Source organism: Pteronotus mesoamericanus, unplaced genomic scaffold (assembly GCF_021234165.1).
Source record: "Pteronotus mesoamericanus isolate MK-2021 breed Mesoamerican mustached bat unplaced genomic scaffold, CSHL_Meso_final contig_78, whole genome shotgun sequence".
Lineage (NCBI taxonomy): Eukaryota > Metazoa > Chordata > Mammalia > Chiroptera > Mormoopidae > Pteronotus > Pteronotus mesoamericanus.
In genome coordinates, this window is record NW_026555258.1 from 16,651,950 (window position 1) to 16,666,499 (window position 14,550).

The 14,550-nt window shown below is 52.2% G+C and overlaps 1 protein-coding gene across 1 annotated transcript in view; it reads left to right on the forward strand.

Moving 5' to 3' along the window:
• Positions 1 to 330: 330 nt before the first annotated feature.
• The window catches only part of AKNA (AT-hook transcription factor), a 37,104-nt gene continuing 22,884 nt past the window's right edge, over positions 331 to 14,550 (forward strand). Inside the window, exons 1-5 of the mRNA XM_054584910.1 lie at positions 331 to 631; positions 3,442 to 4,508; positions 6,276 to 6,350; positions 11,526 to 11,682; positions 12,414 to 12,568. Of these exons, the coding sequence (XP_054440885.1) occupies positions 358 to 631; positions 3,442 to 4,508; positions 6,276 to 6,350; positions 11,526 to 11,682; positions 12,414 to 12,568 (1,728 nt within the window). The 5' untranslated portion in view covers positions 331 to 357. The remainder of the gene's footprint in view (positions 632 to 3,441; positions 4,509 to 6,275; positions 6,351 to 11,525; positions 11,683 to 12,413; positions 12,569 to 14,550) is intronic.

The following is a 14,550-nucleotide window of genomic DNA, read 5'->3' on the forward strand; positions in this document are numbered from 1 at the left end:
CACCACATACCTACCAGTGTGCTGGCCGCTGGGCTCCTTATCCTGTATATCAGGGAATTTTATACAACTCTTGAGGGAGAGAGGAGTTATTATGCCAGTTTGCCCATGGTCACACAGCTTCAAGGGGATGCAGCCAGGCACTGAACCAAGGCCATCTGATTCCAAAGTTCCTGCTGGTCACTTCTTGTTCAAAAGAAAGGAGGGGACTTGAGGACTAATGCCATCCCTTGATTGTGTCCCCCACAGGCCTCAGGCAGGATGGCTGCTGCTGAGAGGAGCCAGTGGTGACTGATGCCCTTAGTGGCAGCTCCATCTCCTGCAGATGGAGTGGCCCAGGTGAAGCTCAGGCCAGGCCCAATGGCCAGCTCGGGGACGGAGGTCCGCTGGGCCGAGCCAGGCCTGGCCAAGGGGCCCCAGCGGCGGCGCTGGGCCTGGACCGAGGAGGAAAAGGATGCTCTCGGGAGCGGGCCACACAGCTGGGGAGAAGAGGGGCCCTTTCCCGCCGCTGCCAGCCCCGAGCTTCTCGAGGACTTCCGCCTGGCCCAGCAGCACCTGCAGCCAGCGGAGTGGAACTTGGAGCTGCAGCCTGATGGGCACCAGGCCTCCGAGTCGGGAGAGTCTGCAGAAGAAGGTGAGACTTCCTCTCCCGGCCTCGCCCTGGGGTCCGCATCCAACCTCTTGGCCAGAGGCAGGGGCTGGGAGGGAGTGTTGGAAAGCCTTTAAATTAAAATCTGTGAAGCCTATAGTTTAAAATTTTTTAAGATTTAAATTACACAAGTAATACTGTTTATTGCAGAAATATCAGTGCAATATAAGCAAACAGAGGAACAACTAAAAATGAAGCATCCAGATGACTCTTTTCCATGTGTGCATATACAAATGTTATATGACTACGGAACAGTATTTTACAAACTATAGTGTAACCTGCTTTTTTTTTGTAACTTAATAGACACGAACAATTTCCCAGCTCATCAAAGATTCTTCCACAACCATTCCTAATGCCTGACTAGGAATTCCATGGTATGGATATTCTGAAATTTGCTGGGCCAGTCTCTTCCTGCTGGGTATTTAGGTAGTTTCTAGTTTTTGCCATTATAAATATGCAGAGATGGTTGTCATTAGCACATCTTTGCACACTTGATTTGCTAATAACCTCGGTCATTGAAATTGCCTAGTCCAGGGGTTATACCCATTGTCATGACTTTGTAAAATCCCACTTAGCAATGGGAATGTTGGCATCCCTTATTTTCTAAAATAGCCATTCCCCTTGCACTGAGACTAACTTAGACTAACTTGCTAGCTTGGCTTGGCAAGTCCCTTCTCTCAGAATCTTACTCTCCCCTTCTGTGACATGGGTGTCAGAATGCCGTTGGGAATAGTAAGAGATTGATGCGTGGTGCCTGTTGCACTCAGAGTATGAAGGAAATACCCCGTCTTAGGGTTCTGCGAATCTGGCAGGACCACATTGTGGGTAGAGGAGCCATTAGGCTGGTAGTGGATTTTTTGTACCTTGACTCAAAGCTCCTCCTGCCAGATCTGCCCAGAGCTCTGAGAAGCCACTGTGAGCTCTCCCTAAGGGAATGGTGACTGGCATGCACTGGGAGAAAAGGGCAGAGGCATCTCTTCCTGAGGTCGCATGGTAACCCTCTGCTATGATGTAACAGCTGCTGCCATGTCCTGTACCCTTAACTGTGTGCCCAGAGCAGGGCTAGGCAGAGCACAGGACTTGCCTCCTTCCCGCCTCATCGCCTTCTGCCAGGTAGGAGGGACTAGTGTCTAGTCTCAGTAAGGACTGCAGAGAGGTCAGATATTTGCCCATGGACCCCAGTGAAGGAGCAAAGGGGCCAGGATGGAACCCAGGGCTCCCTGGCTCCATAGCCCACCCGCTTCATCTCACTGCATGAACCACAGTGGCAGAAACTGACTTGCCTGCATGGCTGGGACATGGTGTTAGATCCAGGCCTGCTGGGAACCACTGTGTGATCTTTGGCCAAGATGCTTAACCTCTCTGGACTCCAAACATGCTACTGTAAACAAGAGAGACTTGCTGAAGGAGATTTAAAGGGGCTGAAGGATATAGATTCCAAGGGTAGAGGAAAGAGCATAGGGGAGGAGCAGAGAGTGGTACACGGGTTAATGATGAAGGTGCATCTGGCCAGAGCAGAGAGTCTGTGCTTGGCAGTATGCCGGCTGTGTCTCATGAAGCTTTGGGTCTATCCCAAAGACCTACATAGGATCTAGGACAGAGTAGGTGCTCAATAAATATTGCATGGATGATACATGGGTGAATGGATGAATGGGTGGGTGGGGAATGGATGGGTGAGTGGCTGGGTGGATGGATGGATGGATGGATGAATATTTCTTGAGCATTCATTGTGAAATAATCACAATGACTATCCATTTTCTGGGAAATTTACCTACCTTGTTGTCCTCCTTCCTTCCCTTTCTTTCCTTCTTTCCATTCAATTAACAAGTATTGAGCACCTACTCTGCAAATATAATAATAAATAAAAACAGAAAGTGTCCTTATACTCATGGAACTTACAGTCTAGTGAGGGGGGATATTAATGATAAAACCACACAAATAAGTGGAAAACTGCTGCTATGATAAGTATTTCAAAGTAAAGATTTTCAGCCTTCTGAAAACATATTAAGGGAGAATTAGACCTCGTGAGGGAGATGTGAGAGGACTTCCTTGTCGAGGCTGAGCGAATGTCCGAAGGACAAAGAGGAGGTAACTTAACTAGGCCAAGGGAGGTAAAAAGGACCCTGGCAGAGGGACCAGCATGTGCAGAGGCCCTGTGGTAGGAGAGGATGTGGTACGATGAGAGCCGGGAGAGGTCAGAGGGGCCCTGGAGAGAGATGGATCAGGAGAGCTCATGGGGGCCGGAGGCAGGGACCTTAGGGCCATTTTAAAGGTTCAGCTCTATCCTGGGAACAACAGGAAGGTATTAATGAGCTTTCAGATGTGGGGGTGAGGGCGAGGATTGAGGAGATGATTCGGTGGCCACTGCAGTGCTCCCAGGTGAGGTAAGATGTTGTCTTGGGCAAGGTGTGCTGCTCGACTTCAGAGCAGTAGGCGAGTTTGACGGCTCTATAGGAGGTGAGGGTCACAGACTGGATTCTGGGGGTGAGGGCGAGACAGATGGCAAAGGGGCCTCCCAGGTTTCTGGCTTGTGCAGCGGGATGGGATGGTATTGCCATTTGCTGGGACAGGAAACACAGGGAGCGGGGATAACCGGGTTTGAGGTGTGAGTTTGGAGGACCTTGGAGACAACTAGAGGAGGTTAGGAAAGTACTTGGCCATGTGGGCCGGGCCTTACTGGGAGTCTTACGGGGGTAAGATGCGGAACTGAGCACCCAGAGGGGTGAAATGGCTTAGGCAGCCTTCCACAGTGAGCGCAGACCCGACATATGCTAAGCAATTAACTGTCTTTCCAGAGCTTGAAGCAGAGGATGTGGACAGCCCAGCAAGTTCCAACCTGCCTCTCAACTGGCTCCCCCAGCAGGATCCTCCACCGGACATGACTGAAGAGGAGCCAGATGAGGCCCTTCGAGACCATGAGGCCGAAGAAGCTGGAGAGGGCTCCCCAAGGCTGGGGTATGAGACTGGTCTCTGCCCTGAGGACGATGGAAACACCAACCCCATGGCTCTGGGGTGGGGTCAGGCCACAGGCTGGGTAGCTTCTGGCAAACACACCAGTGGAGACACACTTCCAGAACATTCTGAGGTCAACCCAACTGTTGATCTCAGCTCTGCAAGGTCCTGGAGCAGTGGGACCGTGAGCCTCGGCCACCCTAGTGACAGCCTTGATTCTACCTGGGAAGGAGAGACTGATGTCCCCCAGCCCGCTGCCCTAGCAGAAGCTCCACCACAGAGCCCCAGTCACCACCTCCTAAATTCAGACGGCAGAACTGGAGGAAGCGTTGCTCTGGCAACCCCCACGGAGTTCCAGGACTCCTCCGCACCCCCAGCCCAGAGCCTCCAGTGTCCTGAAGATGGATGGAGGAGAGAGACTACCAGCCTCTCCTGCCCTCGGCCGGGGGACCAAGCCTGGAAGTGGACACGGACATCCCCTAAGGCGCTCCCTTCCCGATTCACTGGCTCTGTTAGCCCCTTGAATCCTCGGCCTAGGCCTGCCCGGCAGGACAGGCCACCGCCCAGGGAGGGAGCCGCTGTGGCTGGCCACTCATCTTCTGATGGCCCCAAGTACGGCCGGGGGCGGCTGAACTACCCGCTCCCTGATTTCTCCAAGGTGGGACCCCGGGTAAGGTTCCCCAAAGATGAGATTTACCGCCCCCCCAAGGCCAGGAGTCGCAGCAGGCAGCCTCAGGACCCTGGCAGACCACTGATCTTCAAGTCACCGGCCGAGATTGTACAGGAGGTGCTGTTGAGCAGTGAAGAAGCCTGCTTGGGAAAGGACCCGCCTCCTAGCCACCCTTTCACAGGGGTACCCCAAGAATTTCAGACGCCCGAACAAGCCACCAAGCTGGTCCATCAGCTCCAGGTAAGCCAGACTCATTTCTATAGGCATATCACCAAGGCACACGCCAGCTTGGGAGGCTTGGAGACTGGTAAGGATGGGGGGGCCTCCTGCTGGGCCAGGAGCCCCCTGCTGGTGGAGAGAGCGTTGTACCCCCAGCCATGAAGATAGTCCCAAGCCCTTTGCTCAGCAAGAGAAGTGAGGGCTCACTCATGCTGCAAGGATAGTCCATGCTTGTTTGTTTTGAACTTCTGCTATGAAAAAATTGGAAACATACACGAGAGAAAATAGTATAATGAGCCCCCCACATCCATCCCCCAGCTTCCACCCATGTCCCCATCACCCATACCCTGGCAGCCTTTTTCATCCGTGGCTCACGCCTTCTCCCCTCCCCCTGCTGGAGTATTTTGAAGCACATTTCAGGCATCAGATCATTTGATTAAAAAATATTTCAGTGTGTACATCGAAAGATAAGGATTCTACTTTAAACATACCCCCACTACCGTTATGATACCTAAAGTTAACACCAATTCCTTAACATTATCCAATATCCAATCAGTGTTCAGATCTCCCTATGTGTCTCAGAAATGGCTCATTTGTCTAGGGGGTTTGATTAAGGATCCAAACACAGCTCAAATATTGCATTTGGCCAGCGTGTCTTTTGAGCCCCTCCCTTTTTTTCTGTTTTCTTTTCCTTTTTCTCTTTCCTTCCTTTTCAAATTTCTTTCTTCCTTGTAAGTTATTTATTCAGGACCCAGTTCTGTCCTGCTCATGCACTTCCAGTGTCTCTTCCTATGTCCCTTTATCCTGCGTATGTTCAGTGTAGAGCTAGGGGCTTTTTCGGGTTCTAATCATCTGTGCATTTCCCCTCCAGACCACAAACATCACACAGGTAGGGAGCACATCCTGGGTGGCCCCCTCTGGAGGCAGGGGATGCCTGCTGGTCTCAGCTGTGATGTGAGCGGTGGCTGATGGCCACTGCCTTGATCCTGCCCTTCGCTTGGGGGTGACAAATGGTAGTATCCTCATGCTATCATTCCTTCTGCATTTATTTGATGGAAATTTTCTATAAAGTGAAACTTTCCCCTCCTCAACTATTTGGTTACCAAGGTCTTGTTCACATGGGAAAGACAGGAGAAATGCTTGACACTGTCCTTCCAATGACCAGTTTTCAGAACTATGCGTCACTTCCCTTGCATCCTTCAGAGGTAACGGGGGACATTCGTTTTTGCTGTCCTCCTTGTAATGACTTGTTTTAATGAAGCTCTTCAGTTTTGTTTAAGGTAAGTAGTGACTCTGAGTAGACACAACTGTTGTCTTCAAGCCTTCTATTTTCCTTCCAAGGGGGCCCTTGATCACTCATTCACTCATCCATTAAAACACACTTATTAAGCACATAATACTAAAGCTGCAAATAGGGCAGCGGGAAAGAGAGATGTGGGCCTTATGCGCAGAGCCTGCGGACAGGCAGGGAATCTAGACCCAAGCAGTTGCCGCCGTCTGTGATGGGGTCGTGCATGGAGGTAAAGCAGTCCCGCGGCCCTGCCCCCTGACTCATTGTCGGGGAGAGGGGAAAGGCTGGTGGGTAAGCTGTCTTGCGCCCTCGGACACGCCAGAATTTGGCCGTGGGGGTCTGCATTACATGTGAATCTGAAAGGGTCTCTCAGATCCCAACACTGAGTTTTTCCACTGTGAGGGGCCCAGAAGCCCCTTTGGGGGGTAGGATCCCTGGGAGGGGCCTCACAGCGAGGAGTCTGGGCAGGTGACCACATTGCTGTCTCTTTCCTGCAGGAGGACTACCACAAGCTCCTCACCAAGTATGCTGAGGCTGAGAACACTATCGACCAGCTGCGCCTGGGGGCCAAGGTACCCGGCTGCGGGGGCGGGGGGGGAGCCGGAGGTGTGGGCCCTGGCGCCTGGCAGATGACACTTTTTCAAAGTCTGCATGAGGGCTACTGCCTCTTGCCTCCTGAGACCTGCCTCGTAGGGATAGTGGAAGCCAGTCCTTCCTGGTTCTACCATAAGGTCGCTTGTTCTGAGACCTTGGCTAGCAGTCTTCAGGCTCAGTCTCCTTTATCACTGATGAGCTTTGATGTCCTTGAATCCTAGAATCCCCAGGGATGCCACCAGAAGCTCTCTCCTCCTAGATAAGCTCTAGGTTAAGACTGCCTGGGCTTGATTCCTAAATCCATTGCAGGTTAGCTGTAGGACCTTAAGGCAGTTACTTGGGCTCTCTGAGCCTCAAGGAAGTAGCACAGAATTTCTTAATTCTCCCCAGCCCCTCCCCACTCCCATCCACCCGTGTTTGTTTCCCTGGCCTGATCCTTCCAGGATCACAACTTTGCCTTTCTTCTCCCCCACCATTGACCACAGCCTCTCCCCTCACCCCGTGACTGAACGCTGAGTGAGTGCCCAGTGTGTGGCAGGGGAGCATGGAGTGCGAAATCCACCCACCCAAACAGAGCTGGCTGCCATCCTGCCCAGCCCCCATGTCAACTTGGGAGGAAGCTGTGGGACCTTCCCCTTTTCTGGGGTGAGGCAGGAAGTGAGACCTGTGGTTTCCTGCCTTCCCCCTCCCGCCTCTTGCCCCATCAGGTAGCAGCAAGGGAGGGGGTGGGAGCTGAGGCACGGAGAGGCAGACCCTCCCTCTCCCTGGCCTCCGGGCTCAGGCTCCCCACAGGGGCCTGCCCTGGCCACGCCCCAGGGCCCCTCCCCCACCACAGGGCCGCTCTCTGCCATCTAGAAGTGCCTCCCTGAAGTGTGTGCGGAGGCAGTAGTGTTGAGAAAGGGCCCTGTCCTAGCAGCAATGCCTTGCATCCCCACACCGGCCTCACACACAGGCAGGTCCCTTCCCCAGCCCCCCAGCCTCCTTGGACACATCTGTAAAAGGGGTCAATCAGACCTTTCTCCTGGGAGCCAATGGGCTCCACCCCAGATCTTAAGCCTCCTTACAGCTTTGAACTGCTGAGCCAGACTCCAGTGGAAGGGGGACGGTGCCGGGAGGACAGTAGGGAGGCTGGGTGCAGCCTCCTCTCCCGGGCAGCCACGTTCTCATGACTGTAGACCCTAGAAGGTCCCAGGGGAAAGACACTGGTCATCAGGTCCAAACCCACGGCTCCCTTTCTTGCAGAGGCTCCCTTTCTTGCAGAGGCTCCCTTTCTTGCAGACGGGAGAATTGGGGCCCCAGGGAAGGAAGAGGCTGCCAAAGGTCGTGGTCAGGGGCAGAGGCTCGACGCGTCTCTTCCTTCCCTCCTTCCCTTCTGTTCCTTCTTTACTCATTAAGGAAATGAGTCGATACAGGGAAAGCACAGACCTGGCACCTGGCAAGTTCTTCCTTAGAGATGGGGACAATTATTGTTATAACAGTATTACTAGGAAGGTGTCTGCTGGGTGCCCTTGTGCCGGGCGCAGTGCAGGCACAGGCAGCGGGGGCACAGTGGGAGGAGAGCTGTGGCACCTCCTCTCGTGGGCACTCCCCTAATCTGGCGGGGACTGGGGTCGCCCTCTGTGCAGTTGCCTTGGCCTAGCTGGTGACCGAGGCCCCATCAATAGGGAAGGTGGGAGAGGCTGGGAGTGGTCTGATGCCAGCTCGCCTACTCCCATTTCCTGGGAAAAGGACCCCTTGGACTGTGGGTTCTCCTCCAGAGAAGGGTGGGCACAGGTTAGCCGGACCCTTCCAGAAGCAAGACAACGTGCTCCTGAACCCTTAGTCTCATGGCGCCCTGGGGAGCAGTAGGGGAGGGTGCACCATCCCAGCGTGCAGAGGACACGGAGCCCAGGTGGGGAGGGGAGCAGTCAGTCCCGCGGGGCCTAGGGCTTCCATCCAGGCTTCTTACTCTGTCCAGGACTCTGCAGACCCAGCCCTGCAGGCTCTGGAGACCTGGGAGGAGTTTTCTGCCCAGAGCCCTTGTCAGGGAGGTGGGCGTGTTCCTGTTCCTCCAGGCTGAGCCTCCTGAAGCCACCTTTCCTGGACCTGCTGAGCCCCTCACTCTGCTCAGAGCCCCCTGGGGAGGGAGGCAGCCTGGGGACATTGCCCTGGGCACCCAGGATGGATGGCCAGCAACGGTAGGGCCTTCGCTGAGCAGTAAAAAGGTGCCAGGCCCAGGCCAAGTGCACTACCAGCGTTACTTTGTTTCATCCTCTTCCCAAGAGGAAACCAAGTCTGGCCAAGTGGAGTGGCTTGCTCTACACCCCACAGCTGGCAAGGGATTAAAAGCTGGGGATTAAACCTAGGTTCTGCCTGATTCCAAACTGTGTGCTCTCCCGCATTCTGGGTGAGCTCAACAACAGACCCTACACAGCAGACGCTTAGGGACCAGGCAGCATGATGATGTCCCAGTGAGAGTAGCAATAGTAATAAGTGATGTTTACTGACCGCTCTCCTAAGGAACTTACCATGGGGGAAACTGAGACATGGAGAGGTTAAGTAATTTGCCCACGATCACTCAATAAGCAGGTTCCAGAGCGGGGGTTTGAGCCGAGCAGTCTGGCTCCAAAGCCCACTTTAACACCACACAGTCTAGCAGGAGAATCTGGGGAGGCTGACCAGGAAGTCCCATGGCCTGGCCTGGGACCCTCCCTGGATCCAGACTGAGGGGGACTAGGAGCCAGGGCTATCAGGAGTTACTGCCTGGCTCTGTTCTCTACGTAGCTTAGGGCCAGAGTTTACCGTGATCTCTCGCATTCGGTGCCCTGTTGCCACCTCCCTGCAGCCTCTGTTCCCCATCTCAGTTGCTTCTCAGCTGCCGGGGCATCTGGGAGGCTGAGAGACCAGAAATTTACCCCAGAAAGAACCCAAGAATGACATAAAGCTGCCTTTCCTAGAAGTGTCTGGATGGCCACTAGTTGCTCCAGAAGCTCCTGGTGGAGGTGGGATGTGCTAGGGCTGAGGGGCAAGAGAGAGAGGTTTCTATATTCAGAGCGATTGGGAAACATTTCCTATTCTCTCCACTCCTTCCCCCTCCTCACCCCATTCATAAAGCCCATTAGCATTTTAAAGGCTCTGGGAAGCCCATCTGTGCAGAGTACAGTCAGTTATTTAACCCAATGTTCCCCCGCACTCACGGATTCACCCATTCACTGATAACCCCCTTGAGGGAGCTAGTCCAGTTTCTGGGGGCACCATGGGACACCCTGGCTTAAAAGGGGCACCCTGGAGCACATGGGTGGCTCCCAGCTGTGCTCTGGGAGGCAGCTCAGTAGCTGCCCACAGCTGCCTTCAGCTCCCTGATACAGGGCGTCTGCACAAGCCTATGGCCCCTCTGCTTCAAGCTCTTCTTGTCCCTAAAATAATGAGGCCTCGCACTGAAAGCTGCTTGTTCCTGTGGGCCGTAGGAGGCTGGGGGAGGGACAGGTGGGACAAGGAGTGACACAGAAGCCCGGGCTTCCCCCAGATTTGGGTCACCCTGGGAGGAGAGGGGTGGTGGTGGGCAGGGCCCCAGAGTTGGGTCTGAGCAGATGGCCAAGGGGATTATTAAAATCCAGCTTTGTTCTCATCAGAGGCTGGGTCTGGCCGAGGAGGAGGCAGCTGGAGGCAGGGTGGGGGTGTAGGATGTGGGGTGCGGGGGGAGGGGGACTACTCCCAAGCAATGCAGGACCATTGTCCCTCACGTTGTAGCAGATTTTTCTGCCACAGCCGGACGTGAAGGGCAGCTTAAGCAGGGAGAGGCGGCCTGCCTGCGGCCAGGGAGCTCCCGCCACCAGGCCCACCCTGAACTGCCCGCTCCTGACCCTGGGGAAGCGCCAGGCAGGAGGATAAGCTGCCTGGCACCTTGAGGAGCAGGGAGCACGGAGGCAGCACAGGGGAGTAGCTTTTCCAGGGACCTGGGGGGAGACGAGGGTGGGGGTGGGGGCGAGTGATCAATGGTGGTGGTGATGACGATGATGATGATGGTGATGGTGATGGCGATGCTGGCAGTGATGTGAGCGATGGGGCTTACAGTGATGATGGTGGCGATGAGGATCATGGCGGTGACGGTGCCAACAGTGCCGGTGATGGTGGTGATGAACGTGAGGCTGCTGTTTACTGAGCACTCGTTCTGTGCACAGAGAGGCCAGTGAACTCAGCTGCTCTAGGGCCCAAAGGGGGACGGGAATCCAGGCTCTGCAGAGCTCTTACACTACTCTGGGGGGCAGCAGACTTTTCTCTGTGGGGGGCCAGATCGTAAATATTTTTGTCTCTGCGGACCACATAGCCTCTATAGTAACAGCTCAGCTCTGCAGATGTAGCATGAAAGCAACCATACACAACACCTAAACAAACGAGCATGTCTGTGCTCCCTGGAACCTTATTCACAAAACAGACCGCAGTTTGCCCACCCGGCTCTAAACCACCATACGGTACATGGGTCTCCTCTAATTTTGAGCTTCAGATGGTCTTTCTTGGTTGACAGCCTGACTCCAGACCTCTCTCACACACGGAGCTACTTACCGTGTCAAATCCCTCTTTGATGATGGTGACCGGCTACAACCAAGACAGTAGTTCCTTTAGCTGTTGGTTTACTCATTCACTCAAACAGCCTTAATTGCTGGTATTATCAGTACAGTATTATTAGAAAGCTTTTATTAATAAATGTTATATCATTATAATATAATGATACTTGCTCTATGTTAAATATATTAAATATAGTATTGTGGTTATATTATAAATTATTATAACAGATATTATTTTAAAATTATTAACATAAAAAAATCCATAGACTTTGGGGTCAAAGCCACGTTATAATCCCAGCCCATGGGTTTATCAGCTGGAGGTTTTGGGTTAGTGACTTAACCTCTCTGAGTCTCAGTTTTCTCTCCTGTAGAATGGGAATGATCGTCCCTGCCCTGCTTCCCTTTGGGGACTTCCATAAGGAGAGAATGAAATGTAAGCCCTTTGGCCAGTCTTTGGCTTCCCTACCCAAGGGCTCCACCAAAGGTAGCATTTATTATTTCAGGCACGTTTGTTGAGTGCCTGAGTGACAGTGTGAATGAAGGTGAGGCCTTTTGGGTAGGTTTGCCGCAGCCCTGACCTGGCTCTTCCTGTGCCTCTCTCCCCGGCAGGTGAATCTGTACTCGGACCCGCCCCAGCCCAGCCACAGCATCCACACAGGGATGGTGCCCCAAGGGACCAAGGTCTTGTCCTTCATCATCCCACAGCCCCGTTCTGTGGAGCGGTGGTCGGGGCCCACCGAGGCCCCACAGGCCTCTGAAGCCTCAGGTGAGTTTGCGAGAGGAGAGATGGCAGGAGGGTCCCTTCCACTTGCGATTCTGCTCTGGGGGCACTTGGTTCACCCTGGGCTGGCACTGGCTTCAGGCCAGGCGAGGAAGACATATGAGGCCCCTTTCTGGGCCCTTTGCCTGGAAGAGGTCACCTGGAGATGTGGAAAGAGTCCCGCTTTAAACCAGAGCAGCCTGGGGGAACGCTTCTGCCACTTACCAACTGGGTAATCTTGGACGAGTTGCATCACAAAGAGCGTTGCCACTGTGGAGCCCATATGGGGCCCAGGCCCTGTACCCAGCCTTGCCACACATGATCCCAGTTACTCCGCATGGCTGGGTACATGTTGGCAATGTTACCCCTTGGTAGTTAGAGAGACCAAGGCCCAGGGAGAGGTGAGCACATGCTGGAGGCCCCACTGCTTCACGGGGGAGGGTTGGGATTGGAACTCACATCTTTCTGAGTTGGAGCCCACACTATTGACTGGGAACTCCAAGGCCTGACCGAGCTCTAGCTGTGTGGTCTGGGAAGATCCAGACCTTGTTCTCTCCTGTGAATGGGGACAAGCGCTTCCCAGCTCACTTCTATGGGCCTACATGAGGGAGGCGTGATCGTGAGGTAACTGAGCTGTAACTTGACAATGGGGACGGTTGTTTTGAGGTGCGGTGTCAGTCCCTGTGCCCCAGGAAGTACTGGTTGTGGCTCCAGTGTTCAGTGGTTGCATATTCCAGGGTGGTCTTCAGCTCGAGGAGACCCGAGCCCCTCCTCGCCCTCCAGCACACACACCCCAGGGTGGCTTCCAGAGAACCCGGGCATCGCCCAGGACCAGCCTTCAGCAGAGAGTACCCAGGCGCTGGCTTCTCAGGCTCGTCGGTTCCTGGCCAAGGTGAGTGGAACTCCAGCTTTGCCAGGTGAGACTGAGTCACTTGGAGGAAACAGAGCCTCTTCCTTTTAACTTGATCACGTCAAAAATGAGAGCCTCTCCCCTGGTTCCAGCCTCCTCCTTGTCACCCAGTGCTAGGTTGAAGTCCCTTTGTGGCATTACATCTTATCAAACTCTGTCCTGTAGTGCTTGCCAATGTCTTCTGGTTTGCCCCTCAGGGGACGCTCTCAGCTCTCAGGGTTCTGGAAGGGTAATGGAACCTCCACTTGACCTTTCCTCTTCAGGATAAATCACCCCATTTTCTTAGTTCATTTCATTACAGAAACCAACTCTCAGTCACCTCTCAAAGGGCCTTTATATTTTCATCGAAGAGTCCAAATAATGGTAAATTGTTTAGTAGGGCTGTTTATAACTGTGCACTTGGCCTCTTTCTAAAAATGGCTTAGAAAATACATGTATTATAACCACATTACAAAAACGGAAGTGAGCAAACTGGGGCAGAGAGGAAGTAAGGGTAGAAGGCAAAATAAAATGATCTTAGGGTGGAGTGAGGAAACAAAGTATTCTGTTGGACCCTGAACAGTACCAGATTCATGTCTGTCTTTGAGCTTCCTCGTTATCAATGCAAAAAGGGAGATGGAATAGTTACATACATCACTATGTTCAGAAAACCAATTCCTCTGGAGAAACACCAGCATTCTCTTCTTTTCCTTCTTTCTTCCTCCCTTCCTCTCTCCCTCTCTCCCTCCCTCCCTCCCTCCCTTCCTTTCCTTCTTTCCTTCCTCTCTTTTTTTGGTGACCGTTTTATTGAGATATAATTCACTCATTTAAAGTTAATATGTCAGTCATTTTTACTATATTCACAGTCATGCACCACCACCAAAATCAATTTTAGAACATTTCATCATCCAACAAGAAACTCCATCTCTATTAAGCAGTCACTCCCCATTCCCCTTCCTCCTTCCCCTGGTGGTTGCTCATCTACTTTCAGCCTCTAGGGTTTGTCTGTCCTAGACATTTCAGACAATAGTTGTCCTTTTGTGTCTGGCTTTTCTCACTTAGCATAATGTTTGCAGACTCATCCCTGTTGTAATAGCATGAACGGCACCACCATTCTGGGTCCCGTAACTGGAGAGACATTCTGGGCCGCTTGTGTTGTAAAGTGAAGCCAAGCCAATCCAAGGTCATCTCACCGAGCAGGAGCTGGGGAACCAGCTGACCCCTCCTGAGCCAAAGTTGCGCTCTCATTCAGGAGCCACTGATCACATGGCTATTGAGTGCCTGACCTATTGTCAGTCCACGCTGAGGTGTTTTCTAAGTGGAAAACACGTACTGGATTTTAAGGACTCAGTGAAACAAAAAGAATATAAAATGCCTCAATGATTATTTTTTTATATTGATTACATGTCAAAATTATATGTGAGATTTATAAAATATTCAAATTAACTCACCTTTTTCTACATTTTTCATATGCTTACTAGAAAATTTGAAATTAGAGCTGAGCTTTCATTACATTTTTATTTTGTGTTATGTAGATTATATAATTATATAAATTTCTGTTACTTTTCAACACTGATTTCAGTAGAGCTTTCCCAGAAATGATCCCCAAGTCATCTTTTGCCTTTTGCCTATTTTAATTAAAAATAGTTGTAAAGATAATAGATGCACATGTTAAAGGCCCTCACACAGTACATGGGTATATTCAGTGAAAAGTCTTTTCTCCTACCCTTGCACTTCTGTTCCATGCAAAAATGGTCAACATGCACACATGCACTTATAGAAATGGTCACATAGGTATACGGTACCCTGACCTTTTTAATGTCCTCAATTTGAGTATTTATTTCTGGGCAGGCCATAAATTCATTTTGTTCAAAGTTCAGGGAACATTCCTGTCCTTCTGCCACCCAGTGCTCCCTGGAAACAATGAATGTTTTAGTTTCTTGCATCTTTCTAGAGACAGTTTATTGTATATAAGCAATTGTATT